At 54.7% G+C, this 24,307-nt stretch overlaps 1 protein-coding gene across 1 annotated transcript in view; it reads right to left on the bottom strand.

The window, feature by feature from the left end:
* Nucleotides 1-24,307, bottom strand: part of FAM53B (family with sequence similarity 53 member B) — a 72,527-nt gene that overhangs the window by 46,303 nt on the left and 1,917 nt on the right. The window contains exons 2-3 of the mRNA XM_069101751.1: nucleotides 17,183-17,237; nucleotides 4,931-5,712 (exon numbers count right to left, since the gene is read on the bottom strand). Of these exons, the coding sequence (XP_068957852.1) occupies nucleotides 4,931-5,712; nucleotides 17,183-17,237 (837 nt within the window). The remainder of the gene's footprint in view (nucleotides 1-4,930; nucleotides 5,713-17,182; nucleotides 17,238-24,307) is intronic.

Below are 24,307 nucleotides of genomic sequence, written 5' to 3'. Positions count from 1 at the left end.
ATTCTATACACACACAAACACACCACACACACACATACACATACTACACCACACATACACTCACACACACACAACACACACATCACACACACACCACACATACACACCACACATACACTCACACACCACACATACATTCACACACACCACACATATACATGCCACACACACATGCACATACCACACATACACTCACACACACCACACACACACTACACACCACACATACACTCACTCACACATACCACACACACTATACACTCACACCACACACACACACGCACACAAACACACCTCACACACACATACACATACCACACCACACATACACTCACACATACCACACACGACACACACCACACACATACACATACCACACATACATACTCACACACACATACACACACCACACCCCACACACTCACACAACACACACCCCACACACATACTCACAGAAAAAGTGAGTTTGTGAGTGAGCTTGACAGGTCAGGATGGAAGAGGTCAGAGCTCCCCTGCTCCGTGGGTCTACCTGGGGAGCACAGGAGAACCGCTGCTGGCCTGCCTGGGCCCTTTGTTCTGGATTCACCAGAATGTTCTCCGTATGCAGGTGTCTGAGGGGAGAGCTTAGCCAGGGAACCGCTGAGCTACTGAATGTGCCTGAGACACGGGAGTTCACACAGTAACTGATCGGGCTCAACAGTTTGTGAACCGCTCACATTTCAGGACCATTTACCCCCAGGGCACAGAAGAGAGAAGGGCCCAGGGGCTTCCAGTCACTAGAGGCCTCCCCTGACAGAGGTTTCCTATGATCTTGGATCCAGCACCAAGCACCACACCTGGCACGCCACAGGAATTAAATAAATGCTTCTTGACTGACTGATCTAGACCCAGGAGAGACCTTAGAAGGCAAAGTCCAACCCTCATATGGCAGATGAAAGAGTCCAGACAGGAAGGCCTGGAGCTAAGATTTGCACCCAGGGCGTTTGGTGCCAGGGCTCTGGCCATGATGCCGAGCTGCCTCCCATCCCATGCTCAGCATTCCCTTCCCAACAGTGATGGAGGGAGCCTGGGGGCTGGAGGAAGGAGGAAGGGGAGAAGCCCCATCTCCCACGCCTCGCCCTTCCTCCAGTGGGCTGGTCACCCCTTTAATGCCCATCATCGCCAACAGGACAGCTCTCTCCTGTCCTCTGCTCTCCTGTAGCAGGCTCAAGGATAGAGGGGAGCTTAGCAGGCTGACTGGGGAGTGGAAGTGAGGCCAGGGCCTAAGCAGGGAGCAAACATTCCCAAAGGTTTCTGTACAATTCACATGGAGAATGGGGGTCCCTGCTCCTTTTCTGACCCTTCTGTAGGCAGGCAGCCTAGTGGCCTCCAAGGTGCCATTGAGATCCACTAGCCTCAGTCTCCCCAGCTAGCACAAGGGGCCCATGGCTCTCCCATAACTTCATCAGATTCCTTCTGATCTCTCTCCCTGGGGTCTCCTTGATGAAAGAGACGGGGTATAGTCCAGTGCCTTGGCCCTGGAGCTCTCAACCCCCTTCTTCCTTCTGGTCAACTGATGGCTTCAAAATAAAGCCTCCGGGGTCCAGTTATTTGTTTCTAGGGAATACTGGACGATACCAGGAATGCTCAGGGCCCATGAGCTTCGCCACCCACCTCAGCAGAGGCCTCCCAAGGGCAACACAGAGGAATCCCAAGCAGTCTCCCGGTGTGGCCAGAGGCAAGGCCCTACAAGCCTCAGTTTCCCCACCTGTAGAACGAGAATAGTCAGACTTGTGCTACCCACCCGCTGCCCAGGGTTGTCACAAGGTACGCACTTTGCAAAGAGAATAACAGCTGACATCTTTATGGGGCCTTAAGACAGGCAAAATGCTTGTCAGAGGCTAGTCCTCGTGCCAGGAGAGACCTCAGAGGCCAGCTAGGCCAGCCCACTCACTCTACAGGCAAGAAAATGGAGGCCCACAGAGATGCAGTAACTCCCCCAACGTCATACATGACAAGCATCCAAGGCAACATTTGAACCCAGGATCTTAAAAGCCATTTGACTCAACACCGTTCTTTACAGGTGAGGAAACTAAGGCCTAAGCAGGTCAAAGTGACTCACACAAGTAGTAAGGGTCGAAGGTGGACTTGAACCCAGACCCTCTGCCTCCAGAAGCCCTGCCTGCCTCCCTCCATGTCCATGACCCCTGGGAAGGAGACACAATAGCTAACTGACATTAGCACTCCATTTTACAGAGGGGAAAACCAAGGCAGCCCCACACAGTGTCACTCCACAGACCCTATCCATAGAGGAGGAGTTTTTCCCCTAAAAAATGATGACTTGAAAGTATAATTCCAACTCACAAGAACCTGGGAAAGCAAACCTCAAGGCACTGTCTCGGCAAATGCAGAACAAGCCCCTTGGGGGGGGGGGCCACCTGGTTAGGGCCTCCCACCTAGGCCAGCCAAGGCTGGGAAGAGTCTGCTTTTCTGCAGGGACTAGCTCGGTCTTTCTTTGTATTCCCAGAACATACTAGTTGCTTCCTAAATGCTTGTAGATTGACTGACTTGAGGACTTCTCCTGCTGGACACCTCACTGGGGGATTAGTCCCTTCCAAGTGGACATCAAAGGCCCTCCTTACAGGAAGAGGGATATGCCTGTGTTTCTGGGCCAGCATTTCCCAGATTCCACCAAGAAGCAAAGGCCTAGCAATCATCCCATCACAAATTCAGTGGGATCACAGCAATGTACATCAGGGCCCAAAAGCCTGGAGAATGACTTGGTGATCCTTGGGCCTTCAACTTCTCTTGAAAACCCAGGCTCAGGAAGAGAATTCTAGAGCATCTCCACCCGAGGAGTGTGGCCTGGACACCAGGCAGGGGCTGTGGCCTTCCCTCCACTACCCCGTGGGTGCCTTTGACAAAGCCAGGGCCTGGCCGGAGATGATGCCACCCGTGGCAGCCTCCTTGGCCTTCCTCCTGCTGCCAGCCCCCACTCCCCTTCCTGGCCTTGAAGCAACCTTCCTCTATACCTGGGCATAACCATACACCTTAACAGCTCACCCACCCATTCCAGGACCTGAAAAGTCTCCAGGGAGGCCAGCGACCTCAGCTCAGCTTGTGGCCAATAAAAGCCATGACCAGCCTGAGCTGGCTTTGCTGCCTCTGTCTCATCAGTGAGTGGCATTTAGGACGGTGCTCCCCCAGAGAAGGCCAGGCCCCGGGTTTCTATCAGAAATCGTCACCAGACACGGTTCTCCGGCCTTTGCCTATGACAGTCTAGGCTGCCCTGAGAGGGGAAGATGAATCACTGGCTCCTGCCCCAATAAACTCACTCTATCACCACTTGGTTATCTGGTTACGTGGCCAGAAAATGCGGCGCTCTCAAGAAGGAAGGAAAAGGTGACATGTAGAGTGAAAACAGAAGGAAGGACACTGGCAGCCAGTACATAGCCCAAGCCTCAGGGGAGCCTGCACTCCCTCAACAAGGCCAAGCTTCTCAGATGGACCAACCTCGGGCCCAGCCCGGCCCTGAGGGCTTGGGGTGACAAGCCCTACCATCGAGATGAGGCCCGGTGACCCACCCCCAAAAGCCAGACCAAGGGAGGGACGCTGAAAGGATGAACTTGACCCACAGTGTAAAGTACTCAGTGATAAGAGTGATTTCCTCATCCACGGCTAAAATGCAGCCACCTCGGGGCCTGAAGGGAGGAATGTGGGACAATTGGCCTGAAAGGTGCACTGAGGGAGAGAGGCTCAGGCTCCCCATTGTGGAATTCAGCTCCCCAGAATGAATGAGCTGCCCCTTCCCTCAGAAAGTCTCCTAGGAACTTTAAAGTTGTCCCAAACTCCATAATTATCTATTACACGTTCCCAAGACTGGAAACACAGAACTAAGGGAGACCCAGAGAAACTTGGGGCTCTGACAAGCTCTGGGGCAGCACCCTCTGGCAATTCCCTTCCTTGTCCCCAAAGTTTCATCCACATCCTGGTGCCCACCACCATGATTTCAATCTACTCGGACACTAGCCCTTGATAGGAGATGCCCTCCAGAAACAGCCACTACATATCCTTGGGCTCCAACTCCTGGGGTCTGCCTGAGAGATGAACACGGTGGCCTTTGTCCCAGGTAACTGTTTTGAGGCTAGGACAATCATTCCCAGCTCCCACTATTCAAGTCAATCGTCCAGAGTCACCATTAGCGCTAATAAAGGCAGAACTCCCAAGACAAAGAAAAGCATGGCCAAGGGAGATGGTCAGGGCCGCAAGGGTCCTTTGTCTGGAGTTCACAGTTCAGACAATTACCAAGTGATGGTGAGGACAGCAATCAGACTTTCTTGTCATCAAGATTAACCCAAGGAATCTGAGGGCTTTCTCTTTCTTTCTCTGTACCCAGCTGGTTGCCAAGCCCCTGCTTTCACACTGGATGGAATGCAGGGGCACCCAGGCTCACTGTGTCCTGGCCTTTCTCTAGCTAAAGATCAAGTTTCCTGGTGAGGAAATACTGGAGGGAGGGGGAGTCAGATATTTGAGGAGCCCTTTCGGTCACCATCTCTCCCCTGACCCACTGTCCTTTGCTGCCAGGCCATCCTGGCCCTGCTGAGAAGGGCTCTTCAAGGAAGATGGTGCTTCCGATTGACAGTGGTCAGGGTTGAACTGGACGGGGCTGGGAATCCCCAAGCTGCTGTGGAAGCCCAAGGATGGAATTACGCCTTTCAAAAGAACTCTATCTGGTTTTAGTAAGTACATAAAGAAGTGAGTGTCCTGATGGCCAGCTTCCCCGAGATGCACGGTAGGCCCAGGGGACGGTGATCCCTTACACAGCACCTGCACGTCAGCCCCGAGCCACTGCGCCTTCTCCTGGTGGGAGGGAGGCCCCTGGCCTCCACCTGACAAGCAGGTGGCCCGGGCTCTCACAGTTGGATGCTCGGGGAGATGGGGGGGGCCTTACCTGTGTCATCTTGGCAAGGTCGAGGGAGGGCCTGAGCTCCTGGGGGTCTTCAGGCCGCCGTCGCTTAACTCCCACTTTCTTGTCATTAAGGACACACGGCTGGGATCGGCTCCGGGACAGGCCGCTGGAGCGTCTCGCCAGCTCAGGGGTGGAGGCAGGGGTGCTGTTGGCAGAGGGGTGGCAATATTCCGAAAAGGAGAACCGCTCATGAGAACACGAGAGGGACCGCTGGATGTCCACCCTGCGCCCGCTGGCAGACCCCGAATCGCTACACCAGATGTCTCCGGCCTGGGCATAGGCGGTTGCCCCTGGGATCCCGTGGCAGGACTGCCCTCCGAATCTGCCGTGAAAGCCGGCCTGATCGGAGACGGAGGAGGAGAGCATGTTGGCCCGGGAGGGAAGGCTGAAGCTGGAGCTCCTCTGCATGGGGCAGGAGCTGCTGGAGTAGCGTTGCACACTCCCACCACTGTAGCAGCGCCTCTTCTCGACGGGAGTCCAGACCTTGGATCCCAGGGGCCTCCACGCCGTCCGGCAGCTGGACATCTCGTCGGAGAAAGACAGGGAGCGACACTGCCGCTTGCTGGGCGGCGCCGACGGGTGGCCGCTGTGGTCGCTGAGGCTGAGGTCTCTGATCAGGCTGGTCACGGCGCAGGTGGCAGCTGCATCTCTGGACCAGAGGGAGCTGTCTGCACCCTTCTCGGGCAGGCAGTCCCAGATACTGGGGCCGGCCTGCTCCAGCTGAAGTGGACACTTCCCGTCAAGGTCTCTCCATCTGCCATTTTCTAGTTCACAGAAAACAAAACAAACAGAGAAACGTTAAGAAGGCCTCCGGACTTGCCTCGTTCTCCTAGTGACCACTAAGACGGAAAGCCACACTTCCAGCAGAACCACTGAGAATGCTACCTTTGGAAAGTGGCATGGCCCCCTCGACTCCAGGCTTGGTGCTGCCCCTTGTGTCTAAAGGAGCCTCTTGGAGAAGTGGATTTTGAGAATCACAGATGGGGTGGTGGTCCCCTGACTCAACCCCCTCCTTTTACAGATGAGGAAACTGAGGCCCAGAAAGGGGAACACGTGCCCACAGGGACGCAGACAGCTCTCGCTGCCAGAGATGCCCAAAGCATCACTGGACTCCAGGGGAGGGCTCCCGTGGAAGTGTGAGATGGGACACCGCCCCAGAGCAGACCTCTCAGACAGCTCCAGACACAGAATCCACCTGGGCCCTCCAGTCCTAGAAGGCCCTGCCTCCCGGGGAGGGACAGTGGAGACCAGCCCTCCCGTAGACAAAACGCCAAGGACCCAGGCCTGGCTGTGAGGACAGGGAGATGAGCGCCAGGCCTGTGGGGCCGCTGCGGCCCCAGGCTGGAGAAAGAGGAAGAGAAGCACCGACACAGCAAATGAGAAGGCCCAAGCCCAGGCCCGCTCTCCTTCTCTGGGTAGACCCTGGGGGATTCCTAGTCCTCAGGCACAGGAAAGGAAAGCTGCTACTTCCCAGAAGCCCTGTCCTGCTCAGCACTGGGGGCCAGAGGCAGTCTGCAGAGGACGTGCATAGGGCATGCCCGGGACCCTTGGCTATGACAGTGAAAACAGCTCCCACAGAGGCAGCTCCAAGGCCTTCCCTAGGCCCTCTCCCTTAATCCCCATAACAACCCCAGGGGGCCCGTGAAAATGGTGCCTTAGTGATCATCCCTGGAGGGCAGCTGAGCCCCCGCCCTCCCTCCTGAGGTCACTCTGCTTCACTTCACAAACGCTCAGTATCTCTCCCTCCTCTCTATATTGTCTGTGTGTCTGTCTGTCTCTCTCTAGCACCCCCAGCAGAATCCAAGCTTCCTGAGGGCACAGACCTGGGACAGGTGCTTCATCAGTGTTTGCTGCAATTATCCCTACTCTACAGATGAGGAAAACAAGGCCCAGACAAGCTGCATAAGCGATGCCTGAGCAGGCATGGCCTGTTGGTCTTCACACTGAAAATCAGCTGTTCTTTCCCCATTTTGTGGATGAGGAAACCCAGGCTGAGAGTGCTGAAGCGACTGTACCAGGTCACACGTTTATCAGCTGAAGAGCTGGGACGTGAAGCCGGGTCTCCAGACGGCCGGGTTTCCAGACGGCCGGGTTTGGAGCTGGGAGAGGCCCCAGGGAGCATGGAGTGCAGGCCTCACAGTTTACAGAGGCGGACACTGAGGCCCAGAGACTCAGCACCTCGACCGCGGTCACAGAGGTGGTCAGTGGCAGAGGCTGGATTCTAACCTGAGCCCTTAGGCCCCAAGCGCTGTGTCCTTCCCATTCCACCTCCCAGGGACCCCGAAGACAAGCCCCGGAAGCCTGTACGATCCAGGCCCAGACAGAAGAGCTGGTGCAACCATGGCACAGAAGGCTGAAGGAGCCCGGAGGCGGGGATGGGGCAGTGCCCAAATCCAGGAAAGGGCCCCACCAAGAAACGCAGCAGGAGCCAGAGACAAACTGTCTGAGGACCAACCCAGCCAAGGCAGGGGTTCATCTCCCCCCCCAGATGTCACTCCTCTGATCCCCTCATTCTACAGAGCAGGAGAGCGCCGCAGGAGGTGAGAACCCCAGTCACACAGGAAGGAGAGCCTGACCCACGCCGGCCATTTAAACACCCGGGCTCTGACTCCAAAGTCAGTGCTCCTCTCACAGGACGAGAGGCAAAGGCCCGCCACTCAGGACCACATCAGACAAGGAAGTCATGGATCTCAGACGTCCTGCCATGCTCCAATGACAAATGGCCAACGAGGAGTGCGGACACATCCTTCCTCCACTGAAGTCGGGAGCTGGGAGGGACCTGAGGTCATCAAGGTCAAGCTCCCCTTAGAAGGACCTGGGGCCCAAATATCTCTGACAGGTCCTCCTACTGGCATGTCCAAGGTCCTACACCCAAGGCCAGGCCTTCAGATTCAGCCCCCATGTTTGCTCTGCATATATCAGCTGCTTGTCTCCCCCTCAGAATGAAGAGGGGGGATTCCTCCAGAACTTACCGCAGGGCCAGGGAAGCACAGGCTTGTTGACTGACTAGCTGATGTCCTGTTCCAATGCAAACGCCTCCCTCCCCAGGGCTCCTTCTTACTCATCAGAGGGAAAGTGGCCTCCCCAGTGCCACGGAGCCCGGTGAACCCCCAAGCCCTGGGGTTCCCCACAGCCCCATCTCCCCTGGGTGGTGCAGGACAGTCATTGGTTATCAGGCTAATTTCTAAGAGCCTTTAAAGATGAAAAAACGTTACCGTGTGTACCTCGGGCCTGGGGGGCAGGCCCCATTGGGCTGCATTTCTGTCAGCAGCCTAGATAACACTGTCGTGGTTTCTACCTTTATCTTAGTGGGCCTCACAATACAAGAAAAAAATCGAGTCTCCCTTAGAACCTCCTGCTCCCCTCCCCACTTAGTGAACAGAGAGATTTGTTGGGTCAGGTCACCAGACAAAAGAAACAAAAATAGCCACTGATGGTTAATGGCAAACTGCCCTGACCCTCCGGCCCAGACGGCCCATTGTCCGAAGGGACTTGGTGGGGCCTGGAGGAGAGAGAGGATCGGAGCCACCTCTGCCCTACCCCCAGCCCCTCACCAGCCGGCAGGGCAAACAGAGGCCAAGCTTCAAAAGGCCAACTCGGGCATGGGCCTGCTCTCCTCCAGACTCCTGGTCCAGCCCATTGCTCTGCCTCTAGGACAATGATAACAGCTAACCTGCTAAGTGCCACAACTACCATTTTATATGGGACCTACTATGTGCCACGCGCCGTGCCAAGGGCTCCTTATACTTACTAACCCATGTGGTCCTCATAGCAGGTGAGGGCAGGTAGGGGCTGAGAGGCCCTGGATAAGCGGCTCCGATTCCGGCTTTGAGGGGAGGTGGCTAGACAACCCAAGAAAGTCTGTAAAACAAGGGATGGCTCAGGGAGCTGCCAACCTCACCCTGCTGGTGCGATGGTTTCTGCCTTTTTGTTTACCCACATGCAAAATGGGACAGTTGTTTGGGGACCCCCTAGAAACCTTAAAAGTAGAAACAAGGCTCTTTGGAGGCTGGTGATGATCCAGAACCACACGGGCCTCTGCATGTCTCACTGTGAAAGAGTCAGAGCAGAGTGTGTGTCAGTGAGGTGGGTCGTGCATTGCCGTCTTCTTATGGGGAGGAAAGCTAGAAAGCTAGTCCTGCAGAAGGCAGGATTGGAATCCGGCTCTTCTAATAGCCACAGGCAAGGCACGTCTGTGGTAAGGAGTCACATCCATGGCACTGTAAGGAACTTTCCAATGTATCTCATTTGATCCTCTCAAGATTCAAAATTCATGCCATAGATACCTGGGACTTTCACAAAGGGAACCAACAGTTACCAAGGTTTGCTAAAAACCCGCCACTTTCCACCTTCCTGGCCACAGCCAGGCCTGGCTGCCCACATCTGGCACAGAGGGGCGGACTGCAGCCCTGGGACACCTGCCCCCGGGCCTGCCTGGTCTCTTCCCAGCCATTTTAACATTTGCTCCCAGCGGGCAGGCAAGCCTCCCTGCCCAGCATCACCTTTCTCTGTTAGAATGGCATTCCTCCAAGACGGCAGCATCGCTGGTCTAGCCTACTTGCATCATCAGCGCCCAACAAGGGCCATTGCACTCGCTGGTCCCTTCGTTCTATCATCTCTGGGTGATGCTATTAATCTGCCTAGTCCTGGAGAGGCGCCTGGGGGCCCTGACTGCCTGACGGCCTAGTGGGAGCTTCGGACCCAGGAGAGGAGCCCAGGCCTTGGGCCTCTCTCCTTCCTCCCCAGCATTATCTTCTTATCATTATCTTACCATTCACTTGCAGAAATGACCCAAAGGTGTCCATTGTGGATATTTATTTATATACATATGTATTAAAGATATATACACACGTGTGTAATGTATATGTGCACACTGCAGACATGTGTAGATATGTCTACATCTATGTATATAGAGATATAGAAATACCCATACACACATGGAAAAAGAGAGCGCGAGAGACACAAAGGAGAGAGACAGAGAGGGATGGAGGGAGGGAGAGAGAGACAGAGGAGAGCATCGAGGTACAACAGAAAAAGCATCCCCTCTGACAACCGAGGCCTGGGCCCTGGTGCCTCCATCCTGGGTGGCCGTGGGCTTGCCACTTCACCTGCCTCAGCCTCGGTCACCTCCCCTGGAAGATGAGGAGGCCATCATCCAATACCCAAAGGGCCCTCCCTTCTCTAGAGAACGAGCCAAAGGGCCTGGCTTACCTCTTGGGGCCTCAGTTTCCTCGCCCATAAAAACGAGAGGTCTGGCCCACATGGCCTGTGGCCCTTCCTTCTCGATTCAGGACTCCAATAACCCACTTTTCTCTGTGGTGGGGTTTGACTGCTACTCACTGACTTCTTGAGTGATGAGAAGGATCAGAATCCCATGGAGAACCCTCTACTGAACAGTGAGAAGGTGCAAGGACTGGAGAATTGGAAAGCATTAGAAAACCAGGACCAGAAGTGACTTCTTACAGAACGTCAGCCTTTGCAATACAGAACACTGAACTTCTGCACAGCTCTTTGTACCCCAAATGGGAAGCTATCCAGAAGCGATGTGGGGGAGACTGCCACCCCCAGAATCCAGTGGGACCCTGGGTTATCAGGCTAGCGAGACCAATGTGACAAACGGTGCTGCCTTGTGGTGTGACCAGTGGGGACGGCTGGCACATGCCTCACTCTCTCTCTTCCTGAGGCACTAAAGTCCAGGAGCTGGACAGAAGTCAAGATGACCATAGTGGCCCAGGATGCAGTGAATGACCTGGGCATATTTGATGGCTGACCATGCTCTAAACACTTCACAGGGGCTGCGTCAGGTACCGTCATGGCTGTTGGAATAAATTCTGCTTATCCATTGGGGGAAGTCTTCACACGCTTGGGAAGCTCACTCAGCCTGGGCCAGACTGTCTGCTGAAATGTGGCTGCCAGGCCTGTTACAGCCTCTTGGAGCCTCAGGGGAAAGTTGGGCGAATCGGGGAACAGCAAAGTAGATGAGTAGCCCTCACATCAAAGGGACTAGACCTCCCCGAACACCCCACGCACCCTCTACAGTAACAGGGAAAGCAGGAGGCGGAAGGGGTAGGGAGGAAGATGAGCTCTGGGAGGTCAGCAGAGAGACTGGGGCAGACTTGAGAGTCATTAGCACAGAGACGGTCACTAAATCCATGAGATTGGCCAGTGAATCAGTGAAGAGAGAGAAGAGGGACCCAGGACAGAACCCTCTACGGTTAGAGGGTGTGATGCCAAGGAGCGTCCAGCCAAGAAGACCAAGGAATGGCCAGGGAGGGAAGGAGAAGCAGGGGAGAGGAGAGCCCCAACAAGCTCAAGAGAAGAGAGGGCCCAGGAGGAGACTGCACCAGAAGTGTCAGAGGCTGCAGACATGCCAAGGAGACTCGAGACGAGAAAAGTCCCCTGGATCTGGCAGCTAGGAGATCACCAGTGACTTTGGAGAGGGCCAGGTAGAATGACAAGGCCAGAAGCTGGACTGTAGAGTTAAGGAGAGGGAGAGAGAAAGTGGAGACAGCTTTTTTGAAGAGTTTGGCCACAAAGGGCATAGACACAGGACGCTAGTTAGTGGGGATGGAAGGAGCAAGTGAGGGTGTTCTGAGAATGGGGAAGTCGGCACGTTTGTAGGGGGGATGATGGCAGGGGCGATCTCTTGGAGGAGCCAGGATGGAATGAGATTGCCTGGGTAGGTAGGAAGGCTATCCTTGGTGAGGGTGAGGCTGCTGCTTCATGTGAGACAGGGGTAAGGGAGGGGAGACGGGCAGAGGGTCCCCGAGGGACAGGAGATGAGGAAGGAGAGAGAAGAGGGGCTCTTTCTGTAAAATATGGGGCAAAGTTCTCAGCTGAGCGAGCAGAGAAAGGGGGACTGGGAGGCTTGAGGAAGAGCTGCTGTGGGGAGTGGGAGGCAGCGTAGGATTGCCGTGCAGCAGTGAGGGCCCAGCCAAGGCTAACAAATCTCTAGTGGACTCAGCGAGTCTCTGCCCCTGCGTTCAGTAACAGGTGTGTGGGAGCCAAGGTGGGAGATGGTGGGAGTAATCCAGGGTGTAAGTGGTGATGACAGGACGTGATGTTACGACATGACTGACATATGACACGACAGCTTAACAGTCTCCTCCCTCTACTCCTTCCCAAAGAGCCCTAAAGAAAACAAGGGAAGGGCTGCACATCATCCTGCAAACTCCTGCTGCAGAAACCAGAAGGACAGAACACTGAGAGCTCAGGCTCCGGGGGGGGGGGGGGGGGGGGGGGGGGGGGGGGGCCTGCACCTTGGATTAAACAACCCTTCGCTCTGGCAGGCTGCTTTCCTGTCCCCTTCTTCCTGAGACTGGGAGGTGGGCCTCTGTGCTGGTAAGACATTGTACACATGAAGAAACTGGCTGAGCTGAGCACACAGAAAGGTGGATGCTTCACAGGGCCCCCAGAATCTCTGCTCTAGGCCTTCTCTGGGGTCTACCCTGTGGTCATTCCGCCCCCTCTCCACCTCTCTGAAAAGCCCTTCCATTTACAGTGTAACTGAGTGCTCCCCCAGCCATTTGGACATGGTCCCCCATTACAAAGGAGCTCAGGAAAGGCCTCTTTCTGTCTCTCTTTGTTATTCCCCACCCCCCCCCCTCCCCTTAGCAGGAAAGCTCCCTGGCTGACCCCAGACAGCCCATTCCTCCCAGGGAAGCTGTCACTGTTCTGCCCTTTCAGGCCAACTACCACAGGCCCAGTCCCTCTGCCATCCCAACACAAGGTGTAAACAGAGTGCAAGGATGACCATCCCTGAATCTTGTACTATGAAAGAAACACTAAAGTTTTAAGTAATTCCACTTAAATTGGATTCCCTCCACCTTAGGGAAGACCAAGAGAAATAATCACCAAGTGGGATGTTCACGTTTAATTTCCCTTTGCAAACAGCAATTATGTGCAATTTTAATTTTAATTGTTTCCATTTCTGTCTGGAGTGCATGGGGGGGAGGCTTAAAATAGAGATGTGCCCCAAGAAATCATTCTAGCCTACTGGGTAAAGGCGAATGCTAAATGATTTTAAAGACATATTATTTATATCCCTTTGACTGAAAATGAGGCTCATTCTAGCGCTTCAGTAAAAGAGGTACAAATTTGATCTCAGAGAGTGTTTCTCAAACAAGTTCTATGTTCACAATCAAAATAGCTATCTGTGCCTGTAGGAAACTTCATTAAATTGTTCATCCCAAGAAGCCAGAGAAACCTGAAGCACAAGGAGACTTTGGAAAAGACCTCAGAAGTTAGAAATGGCAAAACAGACCCTGAGTGGTGGCCCCCCAGCTCGGCCAGGGTCCCCCTCCACCCGCCCTGAGAGGTGGCCCCCCAGCTCGGCCAGGGCCCCCCTCCACCCACCCTGAGTGGTGGCCCCCCCAGCTTGGCCAGGCACCTCCTTCACCCACTCCAAGTTCCCAACTGGTTTCCCTTCTAGAAATTAATCCAGAAAGTGCCCCCAGGCCCAACCCCTTTTATACATGGAGAGTAGAATTTAAACAACGAAGTAATTAAACACTGAAAATAAGGGTTTATAATTAAAATGCTGACACACAGCGAGCCACAAATGGGCTGCTGTAATATTTTTACAGTCCCTTTTATACATAATGTATGATCCTTCTGCTCAAGTTTCCTCTATGTTCTTTTCCTGTGAAATAATTTACATTAATAAATAATTTATTACAGCAGCTCTGAAGGTAATTATGGTTTGCCATCCTCCCCCTAACCTTTTTTTAAAATATGAATTCTACTTTGTCCTCAGCCTCCTGACTCAGAAGCAGCTTTCTGGGCTAAGTCGATAGGGCTTCATCTGCTGTCTCAGGCACCCCCTCCCTTTCAGGTCTTCTCAGAGGCTGAACCAAAGGGGAAATGGACCCCATGGTCCCATTGTCCTCAGGGGCCATGCACAGTGCAGCACAGTTCTCAGAGTGGTAGAGACTAAAGGACTGATAAGATTAGAATATCCTATTCGTGACCAGGCTCTAGGGTCAAGCAAAAACAAGTCAGTCCCAGATCTCCACGGTCACTGAGTTTGTGAGCAGGCCTCAATGTGACTAGGCCTGCATACCGAGGGATTCCCTCGGCCTCACCCATTTTTCTACCAGCTGAAAAACTGAACGATAAGGAAAGTAGGGGGCTAGCTGAGTAATGGGTGGGCAACAGCAGAGAAGCTGTTTTCAGAACAATGTTTCCTGTTGCAAGAACACAATAATGAGTCATGTAAATCGACTGTGCAGAGGAAATTCCAGTTCAGAAACAGAAGGCAGGCTCTGGATGGGCCAAGAGAGGGAATGGGAGAACAGTGCCAGACCCCTCGGCTCTCCACTCTGCCCCCCACTTGGCAAAGCTCTGCGCGTGAGAGCCTTGGGGCTCCGCTGTCCAAGCCAGCAGGCCAGACCTTCTCCAGCCTCCTCTCATCTCTGGAGTCTCCCCTTCTGCCCTTTGGTTGGAGTAGGGCCTACATGCACTTCCCAGAGGACTGTGGGAAGTGAGCTCCTCATTACCAAAGCTCTGAACGTCTTTTTTTGAACTTAATTTTACTTCTCACAAATTTGATCTCAGTGGGTCCAGGGGAGGGCTGAGGTGCTTGGAAGGGGCCATCTGACAACCCAACAAACCATATCATAATTTGATGACAGGATTTTCTTAAAGGTATTTCTGAAACTCAAAGTCTTCCTGGCTCCCCCCAGGACATTCACTTGGACCCTTAGGAAGTTACAAAGGGCCAAGCTGCCCTGGTTCTCCCCACGGGGATTCCACTGACTATGGACAGAATATTAGCCTTTCATCACCAAGGCACAGGCAGAGTTTTGGAGGTGCTCATTTTATTTCCCGAGGACCATTGTCCAGCCTTGGAAAGACCCAAAACCCTCCCGTAAAGCTTGGCGAAGGCTGTGGAAGGATTCCCTTCCCTACCCTTGAAACACAGGTACAGAAAGTGGAATGTGACCATAGCTCTAGGACCCAGCAGAGAACTCCAACAATAAGGCCTTGATTCCCAGGATACTCAGGGCCTGGGCCTTTGGGAAAGGGGGAGAGTCAACCAGGAAACACACCAAACACCCCTGCCTGTCAGAGGCTTCTCCCTGGAGCATGGCTGGGCCCATCTGTGGAGACTGAGGAGCCTGAGGACTCCAGGCCTGCAGAGGACTGACCCGACACACACCTAGGAAGCTGTCCTTGGGAGATAAACCCCCCACACTCCCTATGCTTTCTTGTGCCTTGCCCATGTCCCCCCCAAAGGCAAGTGGAGCAAGATGCAGAGTCTGGTTAACTGAGGGCTCTGCTTAATCGAGCTCTTCCTGTATTGTCAGGACAATTCCCCCCCCCCCGCTCCCCCCGGGAAGCCAAAAGAGAATCTGTATGTGACACGGCAGACAAAATGCCCCCAATGGGCTCTTCGCTCTCTTTATCCACTTGATACTATTTATGGGGGGATAAAAAAAGGTTTGGGGACACAAGAGTGGTGACTGGGCCAGGCAACAGTGAATCCATAGGCTCCCTCTTCTTCCTCCCCTTCCTACACTGGCCAAGGCTGAGGTCGAGAGGCCTTCCAAAATGGCGGCCTCACTGGGCTCCCTGACATCTGAGGTCCTGCTCAGCTCATCCCTGCACATCTAGTCCCAAAATGGCCCCATCTTTGGGTGGGAGGGCCTGGGGCCTCCCCGGCTCTACAAGGCTTGGAATCCCTAGTGTCCCAAGCTTTACGGCAAAAGTGCTTCCCCAGCATGCTTCCCTGGTCTGAGGCCCTCAGCTCAAACCAGCTCCAACAAAGGGGCGACAGCCCAGGCCACCCTTTGTGTCTCACATGGCATCCTCTTCGGAGGGAGCCAATACCCAGGGGAGCTGGGTCAGTCTCCAGACTCAGCTAGTTGAGCTGGCTCTGACAGGGAAACCGTTCCCAAGGAAGCTCAGCACCTTCTGCCTCCCTCCAGGAGGGAAAGCCTTATCCAATTTAAAATCCGCTAATCCTTGGTCTTCCTTAAAATAAAGAATCCCTGATGGCTAAGTGGGCTGACCACCTGAAGCTACAAAGCAAAAATAAACAACCAAAAAGAAAGGAAAAGAAAGGAAAAAGTCCAGCCCTACTTCACAAAGCCAAGAAGCCGACCTGGACCAGGGAAGACAAAGACAATTATGGAGGGAGGGAGACTCTCCTAGAAACAGCTCTGGGGCTACAGGGGAAAGGCTCAGGCTGGCCACGGCCAGCAGCCCCTGCCTGGTAGCGTGGGCAGCCCCAGAGCAGCCCCAGCCCAGCATAGGCAGCCCCAGCCCTGCAGCAGGCTCTCTCTGAAGTCAGAGCCCCAGGGCCCCCAGCAACACCTTCCCTTGGATTCTGGAGCTGGGACCTGTGGCACATCACACAAAGTACATGAGGCTGGGTTGTTTTCTTGCTCCCAGAGCACCAACAGGTAGGATGACCCCTCCCAATGCATGTGCCTTTCCTAATGAAAAGAGAAACTGAGGCCACATGATCAGAGACCATGGGAATTCAGACCTCCAGCTGGGAGAGACCTCGGCCCCCTTGGTTCACAGAGGAGGAAAATGAGGCCCAGAGAATTGCTGGGACTGGCCCAAGGGTGCTCAGTCAGTAGGCAGCCTAATGCTGCCCTTTGACTCTGAACCACCCTTCTTTCCAATGCACCACTGGTCTAGATACAGCAGCTAGAGCAGGAAGGGACCCCAGTCACCCAACCCCTCATCAGATTGAGACAAGGAAGCCCAGGAGACCACCGAGGGTAGGTCACTTGTCCAAGGTGGTACAGGTGATAAGGATCAGACCTTCTGACTCTGCCCCTCTCTGCTCATTTTCTCAAAGCCAAGGGGCCTTCTTAAAGAAGCTCTGCAGACCCTAGGAAACTAGCCCCAGTGCTCCTGTGCCCAAGGGTCACACCTTCCTGACCCCAGCCCCAAGTGCAAGACCTTCTCATGGATATGGAAATGGCCTAAGAGATGCCTGCTTGACTCCCTGTACCCAACAGGAAGCCAAGCTTTTAGAGAAAGTCTAAAATGTCCATCACAATTCTTCTGATTCTTCTCCTGGAGCCCCAGGGGGCGGGGGGTGGGGGGAGCAGGAAGCTGACCCCCCCCAGCTGTTTGGGCAGCAACAGAGACATCCACAGCTCTGCCCTCAGCTGTCCCCACAGGCTGGGAGCCTTGGTGGAATTCTTGTGGACACACACCTGCCCAGTGAAGCCACTGTGAACAGGGGGTGGGCAAACAGAAGCCTTGGTCACTTACCCATCATTCCGCAGGAGAAAAGTGTGGGTCCTTGACTCATCTTCCTTGGAGTGTGCTGAAAACAACCAGAGAAGTGCGTGATGTGTCACAGTCTTAGAGAAGGGGCCCCCTGTCCCCAAGCCCCCCCCAACACTTCCCCCCCAGGGGGTGACGGCCAGGGAGGGAAGCAGCAGCAGCACTCAGTCCAAGGCCCTCCGAGCGCAGAGCATTAGGGCAGGGCGCTTTGTCCAGCATCTCACGGGAGCTGTGGATTCCATCATTTTAATGGCTTTAAAAAAAGCCGCATGACTTCTGACAGGAGGGGATTTTTCCATGTGAGGATGTGGAGCAGAGTGAGGGAGGAGGTGTGATAGGAAACAGTTGAACAAACTCCACCAAGAAGTTCTGAAATGGAACCCCGGGCCAGCAGAGGGAGGGAGCTGTGCCCCCGGGCCAGCAGAGGGAGGGAGCCGTGCCCCCGGGCCAGCCTGGTGAGGGAGCTGTGCCCCCAGGCCAGCAGAGGGAAGAAGCTGTGCTCCTGGGCCAGCAAAGGGAGGGAGCCGTGCCTCTGGACCAGCAGAGGGAGGGAGCCGTGCCCCTGAGGCAGCAAAGGGAGGGCTAGCAAGGGATCTGTGCCCCTGGGCCAGCAGGGCCTCTGCCCATGTGCCAAGGGACCCCTTTTTCTGCCCATTTGGAAACAACAGACAAAGTGTTAAAGTCGGCCCCAGTCTGGCGAGGCTATTTCCTGTTCTTCTTCAGGCCTGTGTCATACGACTCCTCTTATAGGGACCAAAATGGGAAGCCACTCAGTCTCTCTGACCTTGGCACTTCTTGGCATTCCATTCCGCCACCATCCACCCACCCACCCCCAGGTGAAAGCTCCTGGGCTCCTAAGACCAGACCAAGGAAAGACCAACCTCATTCACCCCCCACCATCTTGCAGATGAGGAAACTTGGGAGCCCCAGAGGCTAAGTGGGTTGGGCCCAGGTCACCCAGAGAGAAGCATCAGAGCCAGACTGGAACTCGGCTCCCTCTGACTCCCAAGACAAGAATCCCTCTACCATCTGGAATCAGGAGAGCCCCCCTGAGACTCACTGGCCAGGTCATCCTGGGCAGGTCACTACACCTCTGCGAGTCTCTCAGTTTTCTCCTCTGTAAAACAGGGGCCACAAGTCCTCAAGAACCTACTGCCCAGGGCTGTGAGATTCAGAGAAAGTCATAAGTGTATGGTGTTGTAAGGGTTATGGGATTTAAAGATCTTCCATGCCCCATTGGACTTGCTGACGTAGCAGGAAGGGGCGGAGCAAGAGGAAGCAGAAGCCAAAACTAGAGTTCCTGCGGTGGCTGGCGGTGGTGGCGACGGCAGCAGCAGCAGAGGCAGCGGTGGCGGCGGCGGCAGCGCAAAGCCCTTTTTGAGTCAGCCAGAATTTCTGCTAAGGACTCCTGCTGAGGACTGCCAGGGGCCGGAGCTGCTGGGAGCATGCTTCCCGGACGCTGGGTGGTTGCTGTGAGTGGGGAGAGGAGGACCTTTGCCTGAGGTAGCCTGTTCTGTTTTAAAGGCTTGAGAATGTGGGTGCTTTCTACTTTATCTGCCTGTGCCAATTTCTTAACTACTCTGATGGCTTTCACTTTCTGGTTTTGGGACTCAGTCTTTTGGTATTTTAATAAATTTTCCAGCTTATTCCCCCTCATGGCAAGCATGATGTATTTTGTGATGGATAATTATATCAGCATATTTGTAATCTCCATAGGCATTGTGAATATGGCATTGCTGATACAGGTGTACAGACCTCAAAACACCAAATCAAGGGGAAGGATCATCACCATTATCACTTATCATCATTATTACTGCTCTTATGTCATTGCATCTGGCTTTTTGGGTGGGGTTCAGACAGAACCGAGCCTGGGATAGATCCTTTATAGCAATACTGTAGTTCCTGGGCAGGGGATAAAAAGGCAGAAACTGATGCAAAGCATGAGGGCCTGAGCCCGGGTTCTGTGAGCTCCCAGTTCACGGAGGAAGGCTGGCTTCCAAGGAATATCCACACCTCCTCCCCTTCCCCCAGGGGAGACACCCACCTCCTCCCCTTCCCCCTGGAGGACGTTACTGTTGGTAACATCATCCCTAGCTATCCCCACTCCCCAGAGCCAGGAGGTTGGCCCAGGTGTCAACTGTACCCCAGGCTTACCGTCCAGGACCTCTGGTCCACAGGAGGCCTGAGGAACCCAGATCTGACTCAGAACCCCTTGGGCGACTTGTGGCGCTAAGCCAAAAGCAAAGAGAAACTTTCCCATCTCCTCAGAGTCTGTCCCCCACAGCACACCCCTCCCCTACCTCAAAAGAAGTGAGGCTTCCCCAAACCCAGGGAGCTCCCACCAATTCTAAAGGGGTTCAGGCCTCAAATCTGCACTGACATGAACAAAGAGCCCCTGGCCCTCTCCAGATGCACTTAAGGAACAAGAGTGGCTGGCTGCTGACAACCTACAGAGCAAGGCTGATAAATATGCATCGTGTCTAGTTAGGGGCAAGGGCAGCCTGGGCAGCTGTGCCCAGAGAGGAGGACTGCCAGGGAAACCTGCTCAGCCAGGCCAGGCACAGCCGGCGCTCCAGGCTTCAGGATCCCTACAAGCACCCAATCGAGGCCTTGAAGGATCTTGGGGGAGCCCAGAGACAAGGCCAGGATTTGCACTCAGGTCCTCTGACGCTAGAGGCCTCTCTGACAAGCAGGGTAGCCAGGGTTATCCCAGAGGGGCCACGACCACAGAGGGGGACCGTGGGCCAAAAGGAAGCAAAGACAGCAGGTTAAAGGGGGAGGGGGCTCTCTTAGCCTCCCCCCAGCTGCCCGGCTCAGTCCTGTTGGACAAAGTCAGTAAGCAAAGTCAGGAACACAACCATTATTCTGATAAGTGAAACACTCCTTCAAACTGTCTTTACTTTTCATTAAGCCTGAGGTTTTTGGTCAAAAGGAAATGCAGTGGTCAAGGTCTGGAGAGTCCATGAGCTGGGAGCTTAGGACTATGCTGGACTTTCAGTCTCTCTGTGGGGAGGTTCATCCCACTGCTTCTAAGAAAGGATCAAGCAGAGAGGACCAGCCCCATGTGTGGGCAGGGCCCTGACCACTGAGCTTCATCTGGCCCCCACCCATCTTCCCAGACCAGTTTGCACTCTATATTTCAGACAGCCTGGCAGTATATCCCATCTCCCCTCTCCAGGCCCTTGTACAGGCTGAGGCTCATGCCTGGGACACTGTTCCTTTTGGATCTCCTCTGCTCACCAAGGCCCACACAAGGCTTCTCCTGATTCCCCCGGGTGCTAGTGTTCCTGCCTCAGAAATTACTTTGCATTTTCTTTGTCTTTGGCATTTCCTCCTTGGGAACGTTCTCCCTCCTCCTCTGCCACCTGCTGCCCACCCTGGCTACCCTCACCTTCTAGCATGCCCGTCCCAACCTCTCCGGGCGCTGGGGCCACCCCTCAGCCTGTATGCAGCTGGGACAGAGCTAGTCGGCGGCAGGCGCTCTCCCCTGTGACATCACGTGCTCTTTGACCAGGGTGACCAGTGCTTCGAAGCACGCCTGGGCACAGGGGTGGGGCCCCAGCTTTGCTCTGCTCTGCCACTTGGGCCGTGCTGCGCAACCTCAGTAAACCAGAGCCCCCTCGCCTTCCAGAGAGCCAGCCCTCGAACCCCAAACAGAATGAGCAATGAGGGAAGGAGGGCCAGCAAAGCCACGGGAGCTAAGAAGGTCCATCCCCAGGGCTCCGAAGCCAGCAAAGGCCACATACAGGCACTGCTTCATCTGATCAATCATCACAAGCACCCTGCAGGTGATGATCAAAGATAACGACGATCACTAACGTTTCTACAGCCCTTTCAACCTGGCCAAAGACTTCACAAGTACCAGCAGATGGCCCTCACAATGTGGAAACTGAGGCTCAGAAAGGCTAAGGGACTTGCCCAGAATAACACGGCTAGTAAGTGTTCCAGGCAGAATTAGAGCTCAGATCTTCCTGACAGGTCTAGTAATCTGTCCACTGCTCCTTCCAGCTGCCTTTTGAGGAAGAGAGCTCCCCATGAGGGAGGGAGGACAAGCCCCATCAGCCCCACTTCACAGATAAGGAAATGAGGCTTTGCCTTTGACTCCTAGCCATGAAGACCAGCTGGAGGGCCAGAAGTGGGCCTGGGTCCGGGGCTCTTCCCGTCACTCCCTCGGCCTCTGGGCCATTACAGCTTAAGACCAGGGTGGGGAATGATGCCCACAATCCCCGGGTGTGGCACTGACTCAGGGAAGGCCTTCTTTCTGTCTCCCCACAGTCACTGAGTCTGGCGCCCTGATGGGAGATGCACTCACTGGGCCAGCCAGAAAAGAAGGCCTTCCTTCCACTGAGAGCCGGCCGGGACCTAGTCCTTCCTCAAGGGCGGTCACTGAGCGGGCCAGTCTCCAGCCGGGACATGCAGGCGTTTTCATGACTTTTTTTCTGTCTGCCAATTACCCAAACTATTATGTCATCTTCCTGCTCATGTAACTCTGCAGGGAAGCCTTCCTGCAAGAGGGAGAAAATGAGAATCTCACACTTCCAGGGCGACAGACAGAAACATGAGGAACAGAAAATAATGAATTCATGGCACCAAAAAGCAGAAGGAAGACCCAGAACTGGGGGAAGAACAGAAGCAGCTGAGAGATGGAAAGTGTGGCTTAAGCTCAGGGGCCTTAAGAGAAGCCTTATTTGGGGGAGGGGGAAGAGACTGGGGAAGGGGAATAGATGGGGGAGGGGGAAAGAATGAGGGAGGGGAATGGATTCAGGGACAGGGGAATGGATTGGGAGGAGGGGGAATGGATTGGGGGAAAGGGGGGAGGGTTTCCTGTCAGCCCAGGAAATGTGCAGGGTCCTGTGCACACTACTGAAAAGGCCTCTCTCTTTGGCCTTAGGGTTGAGTCCTTTGGACCTCACTGTGACCCTGTGTTCTGGGTTCAAGTCAGCGCAGAGACCTTTCACATGTCACGGCAGGGGTCATTTTGTTCACAGAGTTAACATATAGTGCTAATGGAAACGAGAGGCAGTCTGGGAATCAGGAGACGTGGGCTCTCAGTCCCAGCCTCAGGACACACAGGCCTATGCCTCTGCTTCCTTGTGCATCCAAGGGATAGGATGTCACCTGCCCCACCAACCCCTAAGGAGGGGGCTGAACGTGCCTTCTACAAAGTACCAGCCCAGAGGTCACGTAGAGGGCCTGCCTGAAGCCCTCGTGGGCAGTTCTCATTGTTAGGTGATCTGTAAACAGGAACGAAGAAAGCATTTCTTGAGCGTTTACTGTGTGCACAGCACTGTGCCAAGCCCTGAGGATGCCAACTGAAAGCTCAAGGATCCCTGTTCTCTGGAGTGTCTGTCCTAATGGGGCAGGGAAGATGCCAGTGGCATTCCCGGGGACAGGTCCCAAAGCAGATGGTCCGGGCACTTCTTTCATGTCATTTGCAATGATAAAAGTTCTCTCGACTGCTGATGTTGAACCCTAGGACGAAGCCAAAGGCCTGGATGAGGAGAACCTTCCTGCCTATGTCTTCTGGGGCTGTATCCCATGTTCCCCGCAGGAGCCGTCCCCAGGCTGGGTCTGTGCAGGACCAGGGCAGGAAGCCCGGCTGTTCCAGGGCTCTGGAGTCTGGTCCTTCAAGCTCAAGACGGCGGTGATGGCTCAACTGCTTAGCGTCTCACTATCTCGACCAGGCTGGCCGGCCTGCCCTGTGGTGGTGGGCAGCTGGTGGGGATGGCTGGCCCCTTCTCCCCAGAGAACATCTGTAAGGGCTGAACTGGACGCAGGACTGGAGATCTGGGATAGTTCCTGGGCCTATCTGCCTGGTGGTGGTGGTGGGTCAGTAGTTATTGCTGGCAGCAATGGTGAAAACCACCCTCCTTCTCCACAATGATGGCTTTGCTAAAAGTCATTCTGGTAGTCTGGGAGCAACGCCATTCCCCGGGCTCTGAGGCTAAGAACACTGAGGAAGATGGTGGTCAAGATGGTGGTAGTGGGCTAACAAGTGGGACAGTACGTGAAAACGAGCCCTCCAGACCCTGGGAAAGGGATAGGTGGTCCCAGCACAGACCAGGAGGCGGCCGGCTCCCAAGCTCACTTTGCTCTATGGACTTTAGCTGGCCTGGCAGAAGAGAGAAGCCTTGCCTGGGACAGGCTCCCAGTCTAGGCCCAAGGAAGGCAGTCACTATGGAAATGAGAGAACAGGCCCTTGAACTTGGTGTGGGCGGCAGAAAGAAGATGGCGGGAAGGAGGCCCTCCAAGGTCAAACATCTGGGCTGCCTTCCAACTGCAGCAGTCCAAGTGAGAATGCCTGGAAGAAAGATCCGGTCCAAAGAGGGCCAGAGAAGAGGAGCAGGGCGGGGGCAGACCCTGTAGTGGTCACCAGGGAAGCTTGTGCAAGGGAGAGGCCGCCAAGCACAAAGACAGAGAGACCACCGTCATCAGTGGCCATCCCCTACCGAAGACTGCCCTTCCTTGGGGTGGGGAGGGAAGTCAGATCCACGCTCACCCCAGGCTGATCAAAGCCCTGGGAACAAAAGAAAGAGTCAAAGGACCAGTCCTGGGACAAAAGGACCCAGACCCTCGAGCCAGGCAGGTGAAGCCACCTCCGGGCCCCCGACAAGATCTTCACTGTCCTCTGGGACTTCACCAAGAGAAGTTCCCAAAGGGGCTTCGAAGAATAAAGGGTCTGGAATTGTCCTCATGCTGTTCCCACAAAAAATCACCTCGAGGGCTCAGGGTTCCCTGGCAGCTCCTCGGAGGCCCAGAGCAGGGCTGGGCTGGGGTGGGGGCTCAGAGTCGAAGAAAAGAAAATGACCTTTCCCCATGTCTGTTATCTTGATGGTATTTCTAAGCAGGATAAAGTCACCAGTTCTGAAAAAGAGAGCCATGCCCGTTCCCCTTGACCGCCTGCACCTCTGGGTACCTGCAGCCCCTCTGGTGCAGCTGCTGGCCTTCTCATCTGTGTGGTCAGGGGGGGAGGAGGAGGAGGAGGATGGGTGGACCCAGAGAGAAGAGGGCTGGGGCCCAAAGTCCTGTGTTTGGGTGGTACGAGCTGGGAGGAACCGATAAGCCGCCAAGATCGAGGTCCTAGCCAGGATGATTCTTCTCAAGGAAAGG

The sequence above is a fragment of the Petaurus breviceps genome, unplaced genomic scaffold, assembly GCF_028583685.1.
Source record: "Petaurus breviceps papuanus isolate PSGF00001 unplaced genomic scaffold, PetGlider_PUasm1.0 490, whole genome shotgun sequence".
In the NCBI taxonomy this organism is placed as follows: Eukaryota; Metazoa; Chordata; class Mammalia; order Diprotodontia; family Petauridae; genus Petaurus; species Petaurus breviceps.
This window is presented reverse-complemented; position numbering and strand designations above follow the sequence as displayed.